This window comes from Suricata suricatta, chromosome 6 (genome assembly GCF_006229205.1).
Source record: "Suricata suricatta isolate VVHF042 chromosome 6, meerkat_22Aug2017_6uvM2_HiC, whole genome shotgun sequence".
NCBI lineage: Eukaryota > Metazoa > Chordata > Mammalia > Carnivora > Herpestidae > Suricata > Suricata suricatta.
In genome coordinates, this window is record NC_043705.1 from 29442422 (window position 1) to 29466411 (window position 23990).

Below are 23990 nucleotides of genomic sequence, written 5' to 3' on the forward strand. Positions count from 1 at the left end.
GGGGAAGAGAGGGAAATACAATTAGAAAGGGTTACGAATTGGGGTACCTGGCTGGTTCAGTTGGTTAAGCGTCTGACTTCAGCTAAGGTCATGATCTCACAGTTCGTGAGTTCAAGCCTGGAGTCTGCCTTGGATTCTTTGTCTCCGTCTCTCTCGGCCCCTTCCCCACTCACGCTCTGTCTCTTTCCCTCAAAAATAAACATTTAAAAAAATGAAAAAAAAAAAGGGTTACAAATTGACACAAAAACAGACACTCAGATCAATGGAACAGAACAGAGAATCCAGAAATGGACCCACAAACCTATGAATATTCTTTGACAAAACAGCAAAGAATATTCAATGGTATAAAGACAGTCTTCTTCAGCAACTGGCGCTGGGAAAATTGGACAGCGACATGCAGCAATTTCTTACTCAACACTCTCCAGAGGCAAGAGTAACAAAAGCAAAAATGAACTATTAGGAGCAAAAGAAACAATCAGCATAACTAAAAGACAACTGACTGAATGGAAGAAGATATTTGCAAATGACATATCAGATAAAGGGCTAGTATCCTTTATCAAATCCGACACCCAAAAAAACAATAATCCAGTGAAAAAATGGGCAAAAGACATGAATATACACTTCTCCAAAGAAGACATCCAGGTGGCTAACTGACCCATGAAAAAATGCTCAACACCAGTCATCATCAAGGGAATACAAATCAATCCACACTGCGATACCACCTCACACCTGTCAGAATGGCTAACATTAACAACTCAGGCAACAACAGATGTTGGCGAGGATGCGGAGAAAGAGGATCTCTTTTGCACTGCTGCTGGGAATGCAAACTGGTGCAGCCACTCTGGAAAACAGCATGGAGGTTCCCCAAAAAGTTAAAAATAGAACTGCTCTACAAACCCGAAATTAAACTACTAGGTATATATCAAAGGGATACAGGTGTGTTGTTTCAAAGGGGCACATGCACTCCAGTGTTTACAGCAGCGCTCTCAACAATACCCAAAGTATGGAAAGAGCCCAAATGTCCATGGACAAATGACTGGATAAAGAAGATGTGGTATGTATATATACTATATATACATACACATACATCTACATACATACAATGAAGTATTACTCAGTAATCAAAAAGAATGAAATCTTGCCATTTGCAACAATGTGGACGGAACTAGAGCGTATTATGCTAAGCAAAATAAGTCAGAGAAAAGTATCATGATGACTTCATTCATATGTAGAATTTAAGATCTAATACAGATGAACATAATGGAAAAGAATAAAAAGAATACAAACACAGGGAGGGGAAAAAACATGAGAGACTCATAAATACAGAGAACTGAAGGTTGCTGGAGGGGGCGCAGATGGGGTGATAGACAAAATGGGTAAAGGGCATCAAGGAGGACACTTGTTGGGATTAGCACCGGCTGTTACACATAGGGGGTGAATCACTGGATCTTCTCCTGAAATCATTATTGCACTATACGCTAACTAACTTGGATGTAAATTAAAAATAATAAATCTAAAAAATAAAAATAAAGAAAAAAAGGATTATGAAAGGGTTTTTTACTGCATCCAATATTTTATTCTTTAAAAAAATCTGAGGCTAATAAAGCAACTTTAGGTTTATTAAACCTAAATAGTGAATCTAAGATTTTCTAAACTCCTCTTAAGTCTGAAATGTATATATATATATATTTTTTAATGTTTTATTTATTACAGTGAGAGACAGAGCATGAGAGGGGGAGGGTCAGAGAGAGAAGGAGACACAGAACCGGAAGCAGGCTCCAGGCTCTGAGCTAGCTGTCAGCACAGAGCCTGACGTGGGGCTCGAACCCACGAACGTGAGATCTGACCTGAGCCGAAGTCGGAGGCTTAACCGACTGAGCCACCCAGGCGCCCCATGAAATGTATATATATATTTTTTAATTTGAGAGAGAGAGAGAGAGAGAGAGAGAGAGAGAGAGAGAGAGAGAGAGAGAGAGAGGAAGAGAGTGCATGCAAAAGTGGAAAAGATCCCATGACACTGGCATCATGACCTGGGCCGAAATCAAGAGTCAGAGATGCTCAACCAACTGAGTCACCAAGGTGCCCTGGAAATATTGCCTATTTTTAAAATATTATAAAGAAAAAAATATTTATATACCCCTGGATAGAAAAGGCTTTATTAAGTATGTCATAACAACAGAAACCATGAAACAGATTAAGATTTTTGTCCAAGTAGACATTTTTAACTTCGATATAGAAAATACCATAAATAAGGCTGAAAGAGAAATGACAAACTTGGAAAAAATATTTTTAACACAAAAGGTTAACATCTAAAGTGTAAAAACCTCTATTGTTTCAGCAATGTGCTGCTGCATTAATTGTTCTATAAACTAATTTGATCAATTTATAGTTCCTTTGAAGGAATAGTTTCTTAGGTCCCTGTAGGATTTAGCCCTGACCCCAGGAAGACTAATCTCAATTGTTTCACTCTCTCTGAAAAACTAGCCAGACTACAGTCTAGGCTATAGATCTGTTAATGCCATCAACCTCCTCCTAGTTGCTTTCCACTACTATCTCTAATCTTCCTGACGGTGTCCTTGGGTTTGAACTTCTCTACACTCTTGCAAATGAAGTCAGAGCCACTGGGAACAAATTAGGATCTATCTGTTTTGTGCCCCTGCTTTACTCCAGGAAAAATGTCTGAGCCAGGGCTCTGGAGCTGGGAGTGGTAACAATGACAAGCTTCTGAAAGACATCCCCACCCCCACTCTAGGAGTTGACTGCTTAGTGGGTCGGGGACAGCAGGCCAAAGTGCTCTAAGCTTGCTTCTCCCAACATGGTATTACCACATCCTGAGCCAGGGTGAGGGTGACTAGGGTCCTAGTGTTCTCAATGCTCCACACCCAAGTTAGAGCCTCCATTCCACAAGCAGGAGACAGACAGGAAAATGCACTGCCACAACAGCCTCAAAAATAGGAAGCTCAGGGCAGGATATGAAATGCTCAAGTTCTACTCCTTCCAAGAAGAAAGGCCAACTGGGAACCGGAGGTAGAGGGAGTCCTGTGTTCTGAACCACAGCAGTGTGGAGTAGACAAGTGGGAAGGAAGAAAGCAGTCTTGGTTCAAGTAACAGAAACTCTGGTCTTCCTTACTGAATTTACATACATATGGTTGAATAGATGTGTCCTTTTTTGCTGTCTGCCCTTAGGACCTTTTCCAGAGACTTAAAAAAAATTTTTTTAAGTAATTTTTACCAGTTACACTGGGGAGTGGATCAGCAACCTCCTCATACTTTCATGGTAGAAACCAATCTCTCCTATATAATTTCTATGTTTTAAGCAAGTGCATTCTCTGCAAATCCAGTAACCCTCTAAAAAAACAAAAACAGAGGAAGAGAGAGAAACTGAAGTCTATAAGAAGCAGGAATGAAAAAGTTTTTAAATCCCATGCTGGCTACCTCTCTGACTCTGTAGTTCCATTCTTCTCTTTTCACAAAAAGTTGAATTATCCTCTTTCTATGAACCTCTAAGAACAGACAATTAATGAGAAACCTAACATACCTGAAAGTACCCTCAACTTTGGAAAGCATGGTGTCATCTTCCTTAAATCCAGATGTTAACAGAATGCACATGGAACCAAGCAACTAGGCTAAGACTCCTATAGTCAAAGCCATGTCCCCTCCTTATTCTGAGAGCTACTCCTGGTACTTGATAGCAAATCTGTCAAAAACGTGCTTTCATAACCCCATCTTTGCATAGTTTCACTACATCGCTAGAAACAGTTTTTCTTTTCTTCTTTAATTTTTTAAAGTTTATTTATTTATTTTGAGGGAGAGACTAAGCAGGGGAGGGGCAGAGAGCGGGGAAAGAGTGGATCCCAAGCAGGTTCTGCGCTATCAGCAAAGAGCCAGATGTGGGGCTCAAACTGTCAAAGTGAGATCATGACCTGAGCCAAAAACCAAGAGTCAGATGCTTAACCGACTGAGCCACTCAGGTGCCCCTAAAAACAGTTTTTTCTTAATCATTCTACTTGAAGTTCAGTGGGCTTCTTGAATTAGAAGTCATGTCTTACATCAATTTTGGAAAACTATCAACCAAACCTCTTTAAATACAGCCTCTCTCCCATTCTCTTTATCCTTCTAGAATTTATGTTAAACTTTTCATTCCATTCTCCTATCTCTTAACCTCTTTTCCCCTTTACATTTTTCCATTTCTGTCTCTTCATGCTGCACTTTGGGTGATCTTCAATTTGTATTCTTGTTCACTTAATTATTCCTCAGCTGTGTCTCTCCAGTTATTTGCCTTATCAGTACTTAATTTTTTATTGCAATTATTATATTTTTCACTTCTAGAAGGTCTATTTAGATCTTTTCCAAATCTTGCTGGATGTTGTCATTTTTGAGAGTGTACTATTCTTTACTCATACTTTTGATAAAATCTTTTATTTCTTTGAACATATTAAGAGAAGTACTCTGTACCCTCAGAATTTTACTAGTTTCAAAAGTCTGATTATGTTGCTTCTGTTGTCTTTTACAGATTATGCCTTATTGTTTTGACTGTTTTGTGATTTAAAAAAAATTTTTAAATGTTTATTTGCTTTTGAGAGAAAGAGAGAGACACAGGTGTGAGCTGGGGAGGGGCAGAGAAAGGGAGACACAGAATGTGAAGCAAGCTCCAGGCTCTGAGCTGTCAGCACAGAGCCCAGCGCAGTACTCAAACTCCTAGAGACTGCCAGATCATTACCTGAGCTGAAGTCAGATGCTCAAATATACCCATCTGTGGTATATTTATTGGGAACTCCTAATTACTGGAATTTTTTCTCTGTGGAAATGCTTTCAGGCCTACATATAAGATATATTCTTCCAGGGGTGCCTGAGTGGCTCAGTTGGTTAAGAGTCCAACTTCAGTTCAAGTCATGATCTCATAGTTCATGAATCTAAGCCCTGCGTTGGGCTCTGTGCTGACAGCTCAGAGCCTGGAGCCTGCTTCGAATTCTGTGTCTCCCCCCCTCCTCTCTCTCTCTATTCCTCCCCTGCTCATACTCTTTCTCTCTCAAAAATAAAGATTTTTTTAAAAATTAAAAAAAAAAAGACATAATCCTCCAGGAGCGCCTGGTTAGCTCAGTTCGTTGAGTGTCCAACATTGGCTCAGGTCACAATCTCACAGTTTGCCAGTTTGAGTCCTGCATTGAGTTTGCTGCTATCAATGCAGAGACCATTTCAGATCTTCTATTCCACCTCTCTCTCTGTCCCTCACGTGCTGGCACTCTGACATTCAAAAATAAATTTAAAAACATTTTTTAAAGTTAAAAAAAAATGTGTTCCACCAATGAGGATTTATATATGTTTCTATTAGTAACTTGCAAACTCTGCCTATTGGGAACATTTTTTTTTTTAATTTATTCTTAGGTAAACTTTCATATAGACTAAAATGGAGAAAGAATGGTATGATAATCTTCCCCTGATCTCATAACTCAGCTTTTAAAATTACGAAGTCATGGCCAGTCCTGTTTCATCTATACCCCCACCCATGCACTTACTCATTTCCTCCATACAAGCATAAAGCAAAACTGAGACATCCTATCATTTTGCTCATAATTTTTTGGGTATGTTTCTCTAAAATTACTTTAAAAAACACACAATACCATTTCACATTGAAAGCTTTTAATAATTTCTCATTATTATTAAATACTAGGGAATTGTTTAAAGGACTCCAATTACCTAAATTTTTTTTTTTTTAAGAGATTGCCCATTTGGTCAGGATCTAAATACAGCATAACTGGTTGATATTTATCTTAAGTATCTTTTAATTTACAGATCTCATTCCATTTCTTTTCTTGTTGAAAAGTTGAGTAAATCTACAGTTTCAAACAGTCTGGGTTTCTCTGATTATATGTCCATTATATCACTTAATATAGCTCCTGTCCCCAATATTTCCTTTAAATTAGAAGCTGGATCTTGATCTGTTTCTGTCCAGCTGAGTGCATGGGTGGTAGTGTGTGCTTCTATCAGAAGGCATGTGTGAGTCAAGTTCCCCAGGAAATAGATTCTAGGACTTGTAGGTGATTGGTTTACTACAAGCACCCTTGGGAACAGTATCTTTGAGGGATGAGAGAAGCAAGATTAGGTAATGAGAGAAGGTGGACTGTGATGCAGTTCCAAAAGAGATCTCACTTGATTCCACAGGGAGCTCTGGAGATAGAATGATTTTTCAGAGTTGTCACCTTTGAGGCAAGAATAGAAGCCCTTTGAACCTCTGTCAGCAAGTGGGCTGCCCCAGAAAGAGGCCATAAACTTGGGCAAGGCAGGTTCCTTCTGGGTTAATTCTTGGAAGAACTCAATCATGAGCCTTGAGTAGATAATACTTCCAGACTTGTGGAAATAAATGCCTTGGTTGGTCTTGATGAGATATCTGGATGTACATCACACTGCCCACTGCAAGGCACATAATGTTTGCCATTTCTTTAAAAAAAAATTTTTTTTAATGTTTACTTTTGAGAGAGAGAGAGTGTGTGTGTGTGTGTGTGTGAGTGGGAGAGGGGCAGAGAGAGAGAGAGGGAGACACAGAATCCAAAGCAGGATCCAGGCTCTGAGCTGTCAGCACAGAGCCTGACATGGGGCTTGAACCCACAAACCATGAGATCATGACCTGAGCTGAAGTGTCAGACACTTAACCAACTGAGCCACCCAGGTGCCCCTGTTAGACTCCATTTCTTTGTGAGATGTTAGCATACACTGATGGTCACTGCCAAGATGCACTGATTCATTAAACATCACAAAATAGTGATGTTCTAACTGCATTATTCTTCTTTTTTTTAGCTAGAATTTCTCTGTCAAGATGAACTCCTCATTAACTACTTGTACAACTATTGTACTCTCAGTGCACTGAGATTTCTCATCATATGGAAAGGTAGGATAAATGCTTTATTGTTTCTATTTATTTGGTAATTTTCATTATAAATTGGTTTCCTACCCAGTAGCCTCTAAAGATGATTAATGAAACAGGTTTATTTTTTTAAATAAGATGATAAACTTGGGGATATATATATGTTTGATTTGCTATACAGATTTGATTGATACACATAGATCTGATCTGCTTTAATTCATTGCAGTTATTATCCTTCTCGAAACTCAAATTTCCCCACCAAAAGCCAGTGGAAACTATCTCATGTTGACCCCTGAGTCCTTGACACAAGACTCTACTAAGTGTTTCAGAGCTTCCTTATTTTTTTATGACAAGATATTCACTATCATTTTGTACATGTCTTACTCCAGACTTGACATCTGCAATTTCTCCAAGAAATAACAGTTCCTTTTGTGGAAAATGTAATTTTTGATAGAAATGGTATTTAGAAAATACAATCTAGAGTGAGAATTGATCATTGTCACTGGGTTTAACTTTTTACCTAATGGACAGAGCAAAAAAAAAAAAAAAACACTTTTTAAGGAAAAAATTCATCATGAGTTCATACTAGTACTTCCAATTCAAAGTGAGGACTAAGGGAGAATTTACACAATCTCCAATTTTACATTAGTATTTCCCTTCTGTCATGCTGAAAATCCTGGTTCTCAGTGAAACCAGCATAATTATTCATCTGTTTCATCCCACAATTCAGTCTCAGAATAACAACACCAACACTTCCATCAACACTAAGATATCAGAAGTTTTGCAGGCTTTTTTTTGCCTTTAGGATATATCCAAATAGAGATGTACAAATTATTGGGTTGCAAAATCATACAAAATAGTTCTCCCTGTGTGATTATGCCACCAAGTCTATAGATAGATTCAACTGTTTCCATTTAGCTCTTGATTTTTACATTTTCAGTTTTTAACTATATAAAATATCTGCATAATTGGAAAGTCCCTCTCTCTATAACATAACCTTCTATCTTTCATTTTTTAAAATAGAAGCATACACACATGATTAATAGCAGGTTTTCATATTTTACCTGCTTTTTCTCATTTAACATCATGTCCTAAAATGTGTCACAACAGAAATGCTGTATATTATGTAGAAATATTCTTTGATCTTTTCTATGACCATGTAGTACTCCTTGGAATAAGTATACAATTCATAGGCTCAGTTTCCTACTGATGGGCAGTCCTGCATTTTGCTATTTCAAAAAGCAAATATGTAATGTTACAACGAGTGCTATAATGAATAACCATCAACACACACGTCATTTCATATTTTTACCAATGTATTTTAGAGGTAGAGTTTTGGGAGTAGAAATAATATTATTTCAAGAGTAGAAATAATATGCAGTTTTGCGAGTTACTGACAAATTTCCTTCAATAAGGACTGTATCATTTTATCCTTTTACCAGCAACGTATGAGAGCCTATTTCCCGACAACTTTGCAAAAAGAATATGCTATCAACGTTTGGATTTCTGCCAATCTGATAGGTGAGAAACAGTATCTTGCTGTAGTTTTAATTGGTTTTTCTCTTCTTATGAGTGAGCACTTTTTCACATGGTTAAGCCATTTACATTTTTTTTATTCTGCAAACTGTGTCTAGCCCATTTTTCAGTAGGTTATTATTGTGTTTATTCTCTATTTTTAGGTGCTCTTTATAAATATTAGGGTATTAATGCTATATCTGTAATGTAACTTGCAAACATTTTTTCCAGTTCATTATTTGAGATCACTTTAGCCTAAATTCATAGCTTGACAATTTTCAGGCCACACAAGGAATATGATTTCCAGTCCAAATGCACTCTAGGGCTGGCTTGGGTGAAGAATTTTCTGGGTAATTTTTCTCCCTTCTATTCAAAAAGCCAAATTGTCTCAATATCTTCTTTTGAGTAGATTTTCATTTTTCTAATTCTTCTTTTCATGGGCTGTAAGCTTTGTCTCCTGTCCCCCAACTTACAAAGCCATGAAACCAAAAGCTCTTGGCCACTAGGAAATGGCAGGGTCCCCAGGACTACTCTATGTTTCAGTTTTCCATATCCTCTTAAGGTTTGCGCTTTCTCACTTCCTTGTAGAGCTACCACATGAAGAATATGACGTTATTAATTTCCCCTTTGGTTATGCAGAGTGGTGGCCCTACAGCTTGTTGGGTGATTTGAGCATTTAAGGAAATGTTTAAATCCACCAACTTTGGGTATTCTGAACCAAGAATGCTTCTTGGGAATTGTAAACCACCACTTGCTGGATAGAGAAGTCTCCAGGTTCCCTGTTTTGTAACTTATTGTTTACATTTTAATTACAAATATAATATAGGTTCACTGGAAGAAAAATCATACAAGACAGAAAATAAAAAGCTTCCCTGCTGTTAGCAGCTTCATTCCTCCCACCAATTTTTGGTAATTTCAGCTTTTATGTTAGACCATTTAGTTTGTACCAGGAAATGCTCTAACACATACCCTCTCTAAAGTTCTGTGGGTGCCAAAGAATTGGGAACCAGTTTCCACTCTCAAGAACCTTTCCATTTTATTAGGGAAACAGGAAAGAACTGGCATACACAGAGAATTACATGTATTTAAGAGTCAGTTTAGGAGTCCAGACAACAAATGCTAATAAATTTGAAAGGAAAGAACTTAGCAGACTGGAGTTATGCAAGGAAGAAATTAATGAGAGAGTCAATAATGAAAAAATTTTAGGGCAGACACAAAGAGGATGTGGAGGAGGCAGGGGTATATCACTGAGATAGATTCAAAAGAAACACTCTGAGGGACAAGTTAATTAAGCCAAGTGGTACCTCCCTCACCAGAATGAAGTCTTGGTTACTGCAGTGATCAGGGTGGCTGGTCAGGCTTAGAGCTCATTCTCCATTTGTCATGAATTGCCTTTTGAAAAAACATATTAGGCTGTGACTGCAGCCTTAAAGGCTACAGCTATCCAACTGCCCGGGGCCAATCTTGGCCAATATGCTAATCAATTTATCAGATATAAAATGTTTTGGGCACCTCCCCTGTCATGGGAGGAGTGTGAAAAATTAGCTCTTGGAGTCAAGAGATCAGAACCAGTCCTAGGAGTCACATTTGGACTTTTATCAAACGCTGGCATCTCCAATATCTGACCTCATCCCAATTTCTAATCTTCTATTTTCTGGGCCCTCAGCGGGGACCAGGAGTGGCAGAGGGTGACACACACTTATTTTCACAACTCAACTTCAGATTTTAAAGGGTCAAGGAATGGTATTTGAATCATTCACTATTACACCATTAATAGTAACAACAGTATTCACATACCATCCCCATCTGGAAAAACATTTCATTTCCTGAGTACCAGCTTTTTCTTTTGTTTCATCATTTATTCTTTCAGTAATTATTTCCTAGCTCTCAGTGCAACAACCAGATTAGGATAGAAAACAAATCCTATCCTTCTCATACTGTCTAAGGTTATCAACAATCAACAGGTAATCAAACAAAGACATAAGTGCAAACTGAGATGAATGCTGTGAAGAAGCAAAAGAAATTAAAGAGGAATTTATGATATGACAGAGAGCCTGGAGATTTTATTAATATGAATATGTTCAGTTGCAAATAACAGTATAAAGACTACCAGTGGTTTTTTAAAAACCAAGATGTTTTTCTCTCCCAACAGCCATATGGAAGTAGATGGTTCTTAAATCAGTATAGTGGCTATGCTCTATCATAAAGGACCTAGTCTCTTTCTGTCTTTTACCCTCTATGATTTCTGTTCCTCAGCATGTTGGCTTTCATCCTTGGTCTTCTCACCTCACTGGTCTAAGCTGCTATACTTCTAAGACAACTGCAATCAAGCATGAAGAGGTGGCCAGAGCCTCCTTACTTTCTTTTTAAGTAATCTCTATATCCAACATGGGGCTTGAACTCAAGACCCCAAGATCAAGAGTCGCATGCTCTACTGACTAAGCCAGCCAGGTGTCTCTGGACTTTTTAGAAGAGAGTAAAAATCCTTCTCAGAAGCCTTCTCAGCAAACATCTCTTGATGTCTCTTTGGTGAGAATGGGTCACATGCACATCTCTAAATCAATCTAGATCCACAGAGACTGTGATTGTTGTGCTTGGTTTAGATTATTCATTTCCTACCCACTGAGAGAGTGAACCCCCCTCCCTGAACACGTTGCTGTCCTCACAATTACACAAGTTCCTTAAAACATATCTTAAAAAAAGGCAAATAGTTTTTAGTAGACACAATAGTGAAAATAAAAATTCAAAAGATTCATTCACCAACTAAGTAACTAAATAGAGACAAAGACGACTCAAATATCCCTCAAAAGTTTCCAGCTTGGGTAACTACGACAATCATGCTGCCAAAAATAGATAAAGAGAGAATGTGGGAGGAAAAACTTAGTTTGTGAGAGAGAAAGTAATTCCACTTTCTTCTCCTTGAGTGTGAGGTGCAATTAGACTGGTAGAAATGAAGGATGAGACTTGACGGGAAGGGCTAGACTTCAACATTGATACTGGAATCATCCACAATGAAGCAGGATTTGAAACCATGGAAATAGACACAACCAGTGGTAGAGAAAAGGGAGGGAGAGAAGGGAAAGTGTCAGAAAAAAAAATCTTGGTGAATAGCCATAAATAGGAAATAGATGATGATGTTGCCTTAAAAGGAAAAGGAGACAGAGTAATTAATTCCAGAGATTTAAGAACCGAAGGACCATAATCACATGGAGGCCAGTAAGTTTCTTTTTTTTTTTTTTGAGATCTTATTTTTAAATAATATCTACCCCCAACACAGGGCTCTAACCCACAACCACAAGATCAAGAGTTGCATGCTCCACTGACTGAACCAGCCAAGTGCCCCAAGAAGTAGTTTCCAAATGAAAGGATTGTTGACTACTCCAGAGATGTTAATGATTCCAAAATACTCTTGAAAATTTTGAGGAATGGTAGGAACATAATGCTCATGTGCACTTATTTGAATCCCTTTTTGTCTAGTCTTTAAATGAATTTGGAAGGGAAGGAAAATATAGGTTGTCATGCTGAAGGCAACGCTAAGGAGGTAGTGGGAAGGAGTCACTACATGAGTAATTGAGAACATTGTGAGCTAAGAGGAAGGAGCCTGGAGAGAGGGGAGAGGTTGAGGAACACTGATGGGAAAGGAAAATGCAAAGATGTACAGCGGCTGGAGGTCAGGGTAAGGCTAAAAGCCAGGTTCAGCAGTATAGATGAAAATGTGAATAATTAAAGTGGTCAGAGAACATGAGATGTTGAAGAAAATGGGAAATGAGTTTCAAGGTATCTAGTGGATAACAGAAGTAAAGGTAAAGGTCAAGAGAAGTGAGAATGTTAATCCCCAGCAAACTCACAAAAACCATCAAGAAATAGAAGATGCAGATGAACACTGAAATTCACTAAGGATGGCAGGACAGAAATATGGAAACCAGAGGTCAACAGGCAGAGATGGGACTCGGTGATAGGACACCAGCCAAATGGTTAAAAATGAACTGTAAAACTTTAGTGGGAAGAGTATAACTGAGGAAACCAGAAAGACAGTAAAGCATGGGGTAAGGAGTGCAGGGTCAGGAGCGAGAGAGACATTCATTTTATGAGACGTAACTAACATAAAATCTGCTAAGGAGGTTCCAAGGCAGATGACAAGAAGAGACAAGACAGAACAGAATCCTATTCCAGGGATCCATCATAACAGAACACTACTGCAGTATGACTGAAGGCACATGCATATCCCTTTTGTACCAGGCTCCTATGAACTGTGGACAGTTCAAACAAAATACTGCCTTCAGTGAGAGCCTACAATCCCATATAATTCCATAATAAAGCATACATATGCAGAGGAGAATGTGAATTACTAAAGATGGATACAAAACATGAAAAACGATGGAGAAAAGGGCATCAGAACAGCAAAAGCCAGTGTTCCCTGGGGCAAGCACACCAGTTTCTTGATAATTTAATTCCTGACAATTAAAAGGTAAAAGCTACATATAGGGACGTAAGAGGGAAATAAAAGAAGGCAGCCGGCACTTTGGCAGAGAAGCCAAAGTACTTCTTACTTTGAGAAATAAAACCAAAACCAGATTACAGGAGGTTTTCTGAGGCTTCTCACACAGAGAAGCACAAATTACTTGTCCAGGACTCCAAAGATTCCTGGTAAGTCAGACTGTAGACAAATAGACACAGGTACCCTCATGAGATGGTATCAAGTCAGAGAAAGGCCAGTGAAAATAACTGACTTGAAGAAGAAGAAAGGAGGCAGAACAGAGAGAGAAGGAAAGAGAGGGAGGTTGAGGGGAAGGAGCAGTCAGATGGGGAAGGAAGGAAGAAACCATGAAAAGATGAAGCTGCCAAAGGCATCAGATCCCACTCTCCCTATCAACGCGTATCTTCTTACTCAAGAGCATGACCTGTCTTAAACAAAGACAACAAACAGCAGAAAATGAGTGTCTGTGACCCATAAATAAGTGTGAATCATATTTAAATAAGGGAACAGGGGCCATGTAACATTCAGTGGCCATGTCAATTACAGTTATGTCAGCTCTTTCTTCTTGATCTTGTAATAATTGCTTCATGTTTATCCACAGAAATGTGTGTGGATGCTTTATTAAGTAATTAACCTAAGTAGGCAAATAAACACCCTTGTGAAGCATCAAGATTAGCACCAAGAGATATATGTAGTAGGACATAAACAGAAAAGAAAATTAGGAAGATAAAGGTTTGTACTGTGAAAACAAAAGTAAAATTGCCTTACAGTGAAAACTCATAGTAAAAAGGACACATGGAAAGCATGATGATGTTACACCCCTTATCACTGACAGGTGCTTTATAAGCATTTTCACAGGACTTGCTGTATAGTGTGTTATTTCATAATCACTCAATCTTCTGCGATGCAGAGAACAGCTATCATTGTTTTTACTTAACAAATGAAAAGGTGAGGCTTAGAAAGGTGAAATCACTTGCCCATGGGCAAACAATCAGTAAAGGACTCACACTAGAATTGAACCTAGATTTTCTGACTCTTGGTGCTGTGATCTGACTGGTCCTCCCAAATACTGAAACTTCTGGACTGAGCAGCATTCTTGCCCTTATGCAGAAAACGAGAAGGAAAGATGTATAAATAATACCCCCCCAAACACTGGGACTCCATGTTTTCAACATGCTCACTATCCTCACTATCCCCTGAATGCCCTCTTGACAAAGCAAGCTCAACCAACCACACACTGTGTATGTGTGCACTAGCATATACACAGGTGGTATGTGTGTGCACACCTGTATTCTGGGGGCAGGTAGGGAGCTGCAAAACCAACACTTAGGACATCAAGAGTAAATAAATGAATATCAGGCCAGAGCACTGGAGCCTGCCTCTCTGCATGGAAACAGTCACCTTGCATCAAGTTCCTCTTTGCATAAAACGGTGACATTTTCATGATGTTTAGGAACCTGCTTTTGGCTTCCAAAAGCTCTAGCACCATACCATGCTGTCACTGTAACTGCCCTCTAGTGAGCCATCAAAAGCCTGGCTAGAACATTTTAAATACAGCAATTTGCTTGCCACCAAAACACTAGGTTGCAATATTTTATATTTATCTCTATTTAAATTTTAGTAATGCCGCATAAATGTTAATGTGGTCTTATGCTAATACAATCACAGAGAAGTCTTAATAACACCACATATTGGCACACCCCTTGGGTGAGTTATGGCCTGCTAAGCAGACCTAATGCATGCTTCTCAAGTCCCCTTTAAATAAGATATGACATCAAGAATGTTACACAGTTTCCCCCAAGAAATGTGTTTCCAAAAGCAATGGCAAAGGATATTTGCTCATATTGAAAGTGGAAAGAAGGTACTTGGGATTACAGGAAAGAATTCCAAAAAGGCTCTCAGGAGATAGCCTAGTAATATTTTACTTAGTTATTTCATTTCACAATAGCCTTTCTCCTGCAACTTCCTAATTGCAGCACCCAAGCAGAACAACCCCTAATAGCTTCCTGAGAGCCTGTCTAGGTCTGGTATACGAGACCAAGGGAGGTGGAGTACCCTGGAAGCCACAGCCTTGACTGTCAACAACACAACCACAGGACAACCAGGGCTTGAAGATCAAGGCACATTGGCGATGAGGGACACAAAGACCTGCAGGGTACTCAGTCTCCCCTCATGCAACAATTCTTCTAGTCTTCCCAGCTTTGCCCCTTAATTTACTAAAAAAAAGATGCTAAAGCCTTTCACAGTGAAAAAGCATCAGAGATTCTGATTAAACAACAATAAACATGGATGAAAGGCAAAGGAAATCTTTTTGAAACAAAGCGTACAATGGTAAAAATGTTCACAATAGCCTTTCTCCTGCAACTTCCTAATCACAGCACCCAAGCAGAACAACCCCTAATAGCCACCACCCAAGCCCTTGCAGCAAGAATCAAAATACTGGTTCCTATTTTAGAGGCACAGGAACAATAGTCCTAGGAACAGATTTTTAAAAATGAAAGGAACTACAGCTCCAAAGGTCCAACTGCAGCTTGAAGACGTCTTGACCTTTATAGTATAGTGATACAGTACCCACAAACCTTTCTGCATCCACTCTTTAGAGATGATGTCTCCCCATTGCTCCTGCCTTATCACTTTTCTAGTATAACCCAGAATAAATGAAATTTAAACAAATCCCAACCCAGAGAGTACAATAAGCTGACTGCATGTTGACTGTTACCGGAGTATCAGGAGAAGACATATTTCCCTCAAAAGGCCCTCCTTGGTCAGGTTCATCATTTATTCTTCACCAGATATGGCTTCACTGTAAAAGGCTCAAATCTTAGAGTTCATTCCTTCCTGCTCAACTAGCTATGGTTGGTCTAGCTTTTTATGAGCTTTGACTACAACAGAGAATGTGACCTATAATACACTATTAAATGTCCTTAAGATAAGGGGGAACAGAGAGTCATACATGGTAACAACTACTTGGAGTAAAGGCAGAATCAATTTCTTACTCTAGTTTCATTAGGATTACAATGAAATGTGGATAGGCAGGTGCATGAAAGAGTTCATCTGTAACCTTCCTACAGGTCAATCAGGCCAAAAATTAAGCTAGACTTCACGTGAAGGGCCCCAATAATTCTGGTCAATGGGATGTCCATCCATGCTACTCACCTGGAAAAGGCAGCCCCCAGCACAAACGCAGCATATTCCTTCACCAGGGGCTCTGTGCTGTTCAGCCCATTGATCACCACTTGAAGGCCACCAAAGGAAAGCAAGTCCTGTGCATTATCCATCTGTAACAAAGGCATGGCTTAGTACAGTCCAGCCATCAAGGAAAGAAGGGCTCTTACTGCCTTTATTTTGGTGACTATTCTAAAAACCTAAAAAATCAAGTAAAAACCAAAGGTGGCTTTACTAACATTCTCAAGTCTTAACTTAGGGATTTCCAAATTCATAACATGATTTTTGAGCACCTGTGTGGGAAATGGCAGAAATGGATGCCACACATGTCCTAGAAAATTCTAAAACCATAATGAACCACAAAGCTTACTCCAAATGTACAAGCTGTTAACACAAAGATCTGGCATCACAAGAACTACTAAATGGTGCCATGCTTCCTGTCGATGTCCAGACCCAATGCAGGCAGTAGAGGCATCAGACACTTGAAAAAAAATAAATAAGGCTGTTTTTACTTTTGTTATTATTGTTTTTAATTGTTTATTTCTGAGAGGGAGAGAGAGAGCATGAGCAGGGAAGGGGCAGAGAGAGAAGGGGAAAGAGGATCTAAAGCGGGCTTTGTGCTTACAGGAGAGAGCCTGATGCAGGGCTCGAACCCACGAACCATGAGATCATGACCTGAGCCAAAGTTGGACACTTAACTGACAGAGCCACCCATGCACCCCAAAGGCTGTTTTTTAATTAGAAATCAGGGACTATGTAACAGGAACCCTGTTGCAGAGGGAGGGGGGTCTAGCAGAGTGCTAGAGGAGGAGTACCAATAGTACCCCTCTCCTCCCTCTTCCTCGCTTCATAGAATCTAAGGCTGACTCATTCTGAGGGCACTCATGATAAAATCTACACAGAAGTCTCTCTCTCAAAGGCTGTAGTGTAGTTCCATGTTCCTGGCTAGTGGCTACGATTGCACAGTGCATAAAATTTCAAACAGCACTGGTCTAGACTACCCTTTAAGATCCAAAGTCCCAAGTCTAGATTCTTTCTCTTTTATTCTAAAAAGAATATCATTCCCCAGGCTTCATTTGTATCCTGGAACAAGAACAACTTGCTTAGAAAGGTCACTGGATCCTGTTTCCTTTGTGCCATAACTACAGTTTCCATTGGAAATACCTTTGTTGCTATAAAGGCTTCCTCTTGCCCACAGGCAGGCCCCACTCTACAAATCATCAGGATAATGCAGGAAGCTAGAATCCAACAATGTGATGGCTATCCACCTTCTTCCTCCAGATACCACAGAGCCACTTCCTGCCTGACTATGCCCTTCCAAACTAGACAAAGGCTCTAACAGAGAAACTGAGTTTGAAGGACTTTGCCTTTGTCTGTGTTTCTAGGTGAACTAGACTGTTTTTTACCACTTAGAAGCTAATTTTTATATATTCTGGTATTATCTCCACAAGAGCAGGGTGTTTTTCCTGTCTGCCTACTCTTGTAGGTCCAGTGATTGCAACAGTGCCGAGCATATACTTAGGTACTCAATAAATAATTGGGCTTTTAAAAATGTTTATTATTTACTTTTGAGAGCAAGCAAGAAAGAGAGGGAGTGCAGGAGCAGGAGAGGTGAGAGAGGGGGATACAGGATCCAAAACAGCCTCTGTGCTGACAGCAGGGAGCCCAATGTGGGGCTCGAACTCACGAACTACGAGGTCATGACCCAAGGCAATGTCGGACGCTTAACTGACTGAGCCATCTAGGTGCCCTAATAAATAATTGCTAAACTAATGAATAAATCTGATCAGAAAAAAATGTTACGGAAATAAAGTCTACTGTGAGTGAAAAAAGGCAACCTGGGGTATCTGTGCCAATAAAATGATGACTGCTGGTACCAGAGACCTGAAGACATGGCCAATCCAGGGTCCTGAATAAGCATGGAGTCTGCTCTGCCATAAGGGCCCTATGCCAGGGCTGGGATTTTTCTATACCAATCTGTCCTCATGAAGAGGAGTGATTACTGGGCCATAGGCCAGCCAACTAGGGAGACTGAGAGCTGAGTGTTTGGCTGACATAAGCACTAATAATACTTCATGAGCCTTCCTTTCTCACATACTCTAATTTTAAAATCTAAGAACGCACTGCCTCTTTTTGATCCTCTCTCCTCCAAGTTTTCTGGATAACAAAGCCATGGCTCAGAGTCCTGTCATTACATGCCTGGGGTGGCTACTTGTCAAAGCTGGTAGGAGTTCTTAACAGAGCAGCTGCCAGTCTAACAGCCGCAGAGCAACACAGCCCCAAGTCCTAGAGGTTCTGCTGCAGATGCAGTTTATCTTTATTACTACAAAGACAATTCAGGGTGCTATAAATTCTAACATTTAGATAAGCACCTCGATCTATTCGATATGTTTTCTCACTTGTTATTTCACTGAAGATGAGGAAGAATCATTCTGCCTGCTGCACACCGAGAAAATCTAGCCTCAAAATCTGGGCCCTGCTCAGCATCACACAGGAGAAGGCATTATCAGGGTCTAGATCTAGAGCTTCCGACCCAGGTCTGGGCCCACAACTTTCCCCAGGCTGCCTTCAGGATGGGGAGGGGCAGGTGAGCAGCAACTCAAGGTAGAGGGAGGGAGTGCACGAGGAAGAGAACGGTGCCAACACTCTGGAGGAAAAGAGAGAACCAGAGCACTGGCCAGACAATGAGAGGACAAGAAACCGAGAAAGGGAGAAATGCTGGTAAATAACTGAGGAGTCATGCGAGGGGAGGCAAACATACTGGCCATAGGGTACATGGGGCAGACAGAGGCTGCACCTCATAATTAACTATCTTCCAAACACAGGGTTTAGCTTTTCACAAATCCTGTTGAATAATTCCAATATAGCTGTCAGGAGTCCTTGGGCAGATTCTGTTTGGGTCCTTGAAGCCTATGGCTCCTGAAAGCTTCTAATCAGTGAGTCTAGAACCAGAGTGAAGTTTCTGGCAAGGGGAATCCTATCTTCCTCAAAGCTAGCACTCCATTAACTGAATTCCCCATTGCAACTAGAATTAAAGGTTAAGCTGGGTCTTCTTTAATTCCCCTGTGAAATCACAACTCAACACCGTGACACAATAGCCTGACATACCAGCCCAAAGGACCTTATGTTTCCAATCTAAAGGCTGATGACTCAGAATATTTATGACTCTTCTGCCAACAGGGCAAGTCTGGCCTCACCAGGGAAATGGTTCCTGGGCTGACCTCAGACTGAGTTAGGTGATATTGAAGAAACTGTTTACCCCACCTAGTAACCCATGAAAGCAGACTAGGATGTCACCCTAGAGATGACACACTGCCAGATAACTGGCAGGCTTGCATGAAAAATTTTTTTTTTTGCCTGGGCCCTTCTAGCCTCCTGTGTACTCACTCCCCTGTGGGTATGATAAGCTCTCCAGTGATTTTTGGCCTTTTATGCTCAACTAAAGGAAGGGCCTATAGAAACCTGATACCTAAGATTCACCCAAGTATGTTGAATGAGAAAAAAATAAAAGCTGCCAAGATCAGAGCAGGACCGAGTTGGCCAATAACCCCCAGGATCCTTAATCCTTTAAATATCTGCAACGGAAAAGCTGTTGGAATTCTTGTTTTTCACCCTGGAGAGAAGGACAGGAAAAAGGAAAGAGAACTCAGGCCCACTTTCTCTCTAAGAGGATCATAGACCTGCTATTTGAGGCCTGAGAAAGAGCTATGAGCAAAGGAAGAAGATGAAGAGACCACATCATAATTCCTGCAGATACAGTATACACTCATCCTCTCTCATCACAAAGGCTGGCAAAATCCTAAAGAAAGAAAAGAATGTCTTTTAGCCTAGTTTATAGAGAACAAGGACACAGTCATGCGTGGGAGGATGCTGAAGATCTATATCTTGATGAGGATCTCAAACAAGCTTTTGATTATGATTACACAGTTTTCCTGGGCCACCATCATCCCTAGTTTGAATCACCGCAATAACCTCCTTTCTGGTTTCCGTGCTTCTACCAAAACCTCTTGCCTCCAGTCTAAGTCTTTTTTTTTTCTAGTTTTTATTTGTTTTTGAGAGACAGAGAGAGCACAAGCAGGGGAGGGTCAGAGAGAGTGGGAGACACAGAATTGGAAGCAGGCTCCTGGCTCTGAGCTAGCTGTCAGCACAGAGCCTGACACAGGGCTTGAACCAAGAACCATGAGATCATGACCTGAGCCAAAGCCGGATGCTTAACCGACTGAGCCACCCAGGCACCCCTCCTCTAGTCTAATTCTTAACAAAATAGGTAGAAGGATCCTTTAAAGCTAAGTCAGAGCATGTTGTCCTTATGCTGAACAGCCTTTAATAATGTTCAGTTTCATATTCTTTTCCATGGTCTACAAGGCATTCCATGATCTTCCTCCCGTTATTTAACCTTCATCTACTTCCCTCTTTACTTTCAGATCCAACTACACAGACTTGCTCTGACCCCACAAACATGCTACACATGCTCCCACCTTAAGGGTTTGGCACATGCTTTGTCTCCTGCCTGAGATGCTCCTTTCCAACACTGCCAGTCCTTACCAAATTCTACCTTTTATTTTCCCATAGTATTTTTCAACTTCAAACACACCATCTATAATTTACTTATTAGTTATTTATTATCTATCTGCCTCTGCAAATAGTAAGCTCCAGTTTTGTTCACAGGATGTATTTTAAGTGCCTAAAACAGGTCTTGGGACTTAAATAGCATGCAGTAAATTAATTTATTGAATAAATAAACAGGTTCTCTTGGTTCCTTCTCCTTAGATCTAATCCCTTCTGAGCTTCATTCAAATGATACCAGTATCCTGAAAGAGAAAGAGTGGCCAAAAGGTAAAGAGCACAGTTTCAACTCAGACCTTACTCCAGATCCCAGCTCAAGCACTCACTAACTGGGTGAACTTGGGCAATCTCGGATGTGACCTGTGTCTTATTTGCATCAATTATAAACTGAAACTAATAACACCACCCACTCAAAAGGCAGCTATGGAAGTCAATGAATTAATGTGTACAAAGTACTTGAATAAGTGCCTTGCCTTGTCTATGGTAATGCTCAATAAATATTAACTATTATAATTATGGCATAAGTGTGATCAGTCCTTTCCCTGCTGTGAACTCTCCAATGAGTCTTAAAATCAAGGATAAAATCATAAGGAGCATGATATTCCCAATTCTACCTCTCTGAATCTCTAACCTTTCCACTTTATCTATGCAACCCTATCCCAGGTCCTCAGTCTCACCAAGTTCTCTCTTCTCTACCTCAGATTCTTTGCACATATTGTTTCCTCTGCCTATAGTACTCTGACCCAAGGGGTGGCAAACTTTTTCCAAAGGGATGATAGTAATTATTTGTGGCTTTTGTGAGCCATAGGGTTTCTGTCACAACTATTAAACTCTGCAGTGTACCATAAAAATAGTCCCAAACAATAGAACAATACATAAAGAAACAGGCATGACTGTGTCCCAATAAAACTTTATTAGTGATTTTTGAGATTACTATCTCAAAAGCCTTCCTCAACACCCCTAACTAGGCTAAGTTCCCTGTTATATACTTCCACATTACACTCTGGGGCCCTTATCACAAGTTTAAATTCAAATTATCTCATTATTAAATTGTCCATTGTTCAAATGTTCATTATTTAATAGTTCACTCTACCAGAATATAAGCTATATGAAATAGAGACCATGTCTATTTTGCCTCTGATGTATCATCACTATTGAAAAAAAAAATGGAGGTTAACACTCCAAATGAAAAAGAGATTACCCCTCCTTTCTAGAATGTATCTTACTACAATAGCTATTAGTCTAGGTTAAAAACACTATATGCCCTGAGAGAGAAGGAAAGATGCTGATGCTATTTCCTTAGGATTTAGGGCAGGGAGGCCTGTTGTTGGAGATGTTAGTTAAAAGTCAGATTTATGGGCAAAGAAATACAATACCTGATGGACATAATATTCAAGATCAAAGAGTGCAGCAATCTTCTCTTCTAGGCTGGAGCTGGAACTATTGAACTTGTTGATCAGCCGCACCATGATCTGCATGTCGGTCTCAATGACAACATTCAGCTCCTCAAAGTCCTTCTTCAGCTCCTCAATGGGGCGAAAGAGCCGTTTAACCTTGGCCTGCCTTGCCTAGGAAGATAATTGAAACAAATAGATAATTACATCATTTGGAGACATTTCCCCAAGACTCTTGTGGTCTACTATGGATGCCCATTTTCAAAGAACTACTACTCTAGAATTCAAAACCTTCTTTCATCTGTGCTATCCAAAAATCCTGCTAGAGGAAGATCTCATTTTATTGCACTTCACCTTGCCACACTTAGAGATATTACATTTTTTACAAATCAGAAGTCTGTGGTAACCTGCAGTTAGCAACACCATCAGCGCCATTTTTCCAACAACATTTGCTCATTTTGTGTCTCTCCATCACATTTTGGTAATTCTTGGAATATATCAAACTTTTTCATTATATTTGTTATGGTGCTCTGTAATTAGTGATTTTTGAGATTACTATTGTAACTATTTTGGGCAGCCACAAACCACACCCATATGTGACAGTAAACTTAACTGATAAATGTTGTATGTGTTCTGACTGCTCCACTGACATGCAATTCTCCTATCTCTCAATCTCTCCTCGGGCCTCTCTATTTCCTGAGACACAATGAAACCAAAATTAGGCCAATTAACAACCCTACAATGGGTCCTTAAGTGTTCAAGTGAAAGCAAGAGTCTCACATCTCATTTTAAATCAAAAGCTAGAAATGATCAAGCTTAGTGAGGAAAGCATGTTAAAAGAAGAAATAACAAAAGACAACCCTCTTCTGCCAAACAATTAGCCAAGGTGTGAATGCCAAGAGTTCCTTAAAGAAATTCAAAGTGCTACTCTAATGAAGACAGGAGCAATATGAAAGCAAAACAGTCTTATTGCTGATATGGAGAAAGTTTTAGTGATCTGGATAGAAGATCAAACCAATCACAACATTTCCTTAAGGCAAAGCCTAATCCAGAGGAAGGCCCTAAACTCAGTTTAATTCTATGAATACTGAGGGAGGTAAGGAAGCTGCAGAAGAAGAAGTCTGAAGCTAGCAGAGGTTAAGAAAACAAGCCACCTCCATAAAATACAAGTGCAAGGTGAAGCAGCAAGTTCTGATATAGAAGCTGCAGCAAGTTTTCCAGAAGATCCAGCTAATTCATAAAGGTGGCTATTTTAAGCAACAGATTTTCAATGTAGATGAAATAGCCCTCTATCGGAAGAAGAACCCATCTAGGACTTACATAGTTAGAGAGGAGAAGTCATTGCCTGGCTTCAAAGCACAGGCTGATATTCTTGTTAGGGGCTAAGCTAGCTGGTGACTTTAAGTTGAAACCAGGGTTTATTTACTATTGCAAAAATACAAAGCCTCTAAAAATTAAGCTAAATCTACCAGACCTGTATTCTAGAAATAGAACAACCAAGCCTGAATGACAGCATGTCTGTTTACAACAAGGTTTATTCAATTATGTTAAGACCACTGTTGAGACATGCTGCTCAGGGGGAAAAAAAAATTCCTTTCCAAACATTACTGCTTATGGACAATGCACCTGGTCACCCAAGAGCTCTGATGGAGATGTACAATGAAACTAATGTTATTTCCATGCCTGCTAATACAACATCTATTCTGCAGCCCATGGATCAAGAATTCACTTTGATTTTTAAATTTCAATTAGAATATTAAGAAAATACAGGGGCACCTGGGTGGCTCAGTTGGTTAAGCATCCAACTTCAGCTCAGGTCATGATCTCACGGTTTATAAGTTCAAGCCTTGCGTCAGACTCTGTGAAAACCTGTTAGAAAGGATTCACTACTCTAGATACCATTAAGAATATTGGTGGTTCATGGGAAGAAGTCAAAATATCAACATTGACAGGAGTTTGGAAGAAGAAGATTTCAGCCCTCATGGATGAATGTGAGCAGTTCAAGACTTCA

At 39.8% G+C, this 23990-nt stretch overlaps 1 protein-coding gene across 4 annotated transcripts in view; it reads right to left on the reverse strand.

Annotated features, from left to right (window-relative positions):
• The window catches only part of SIL1 (SIL1 nucleotide exchange factor), a 220577-nt gene that overhangs the window by 56840 nt on the left and 139747 nt on the right, over positions 1–23990 (reverse strand). For all 4 annotated transcript variants that reach the window (XM_029942007.1, XM_029942008.1, XM_029942006.1 and 1 more), the window contains 2 exons: positions 21962–22153; positions 16011–16132 (listed from right to left, as the gene is read on the reverse strand). In XM_029942007.1, the coding sequence (XP_029797867.1) occupies positions 16011–16132; positions 21962–22153 (314 nt within the window). The remainder of the gene's footprint in view (positions 1–16010; positions 16133–21961; positions 22154–23990) is intronic.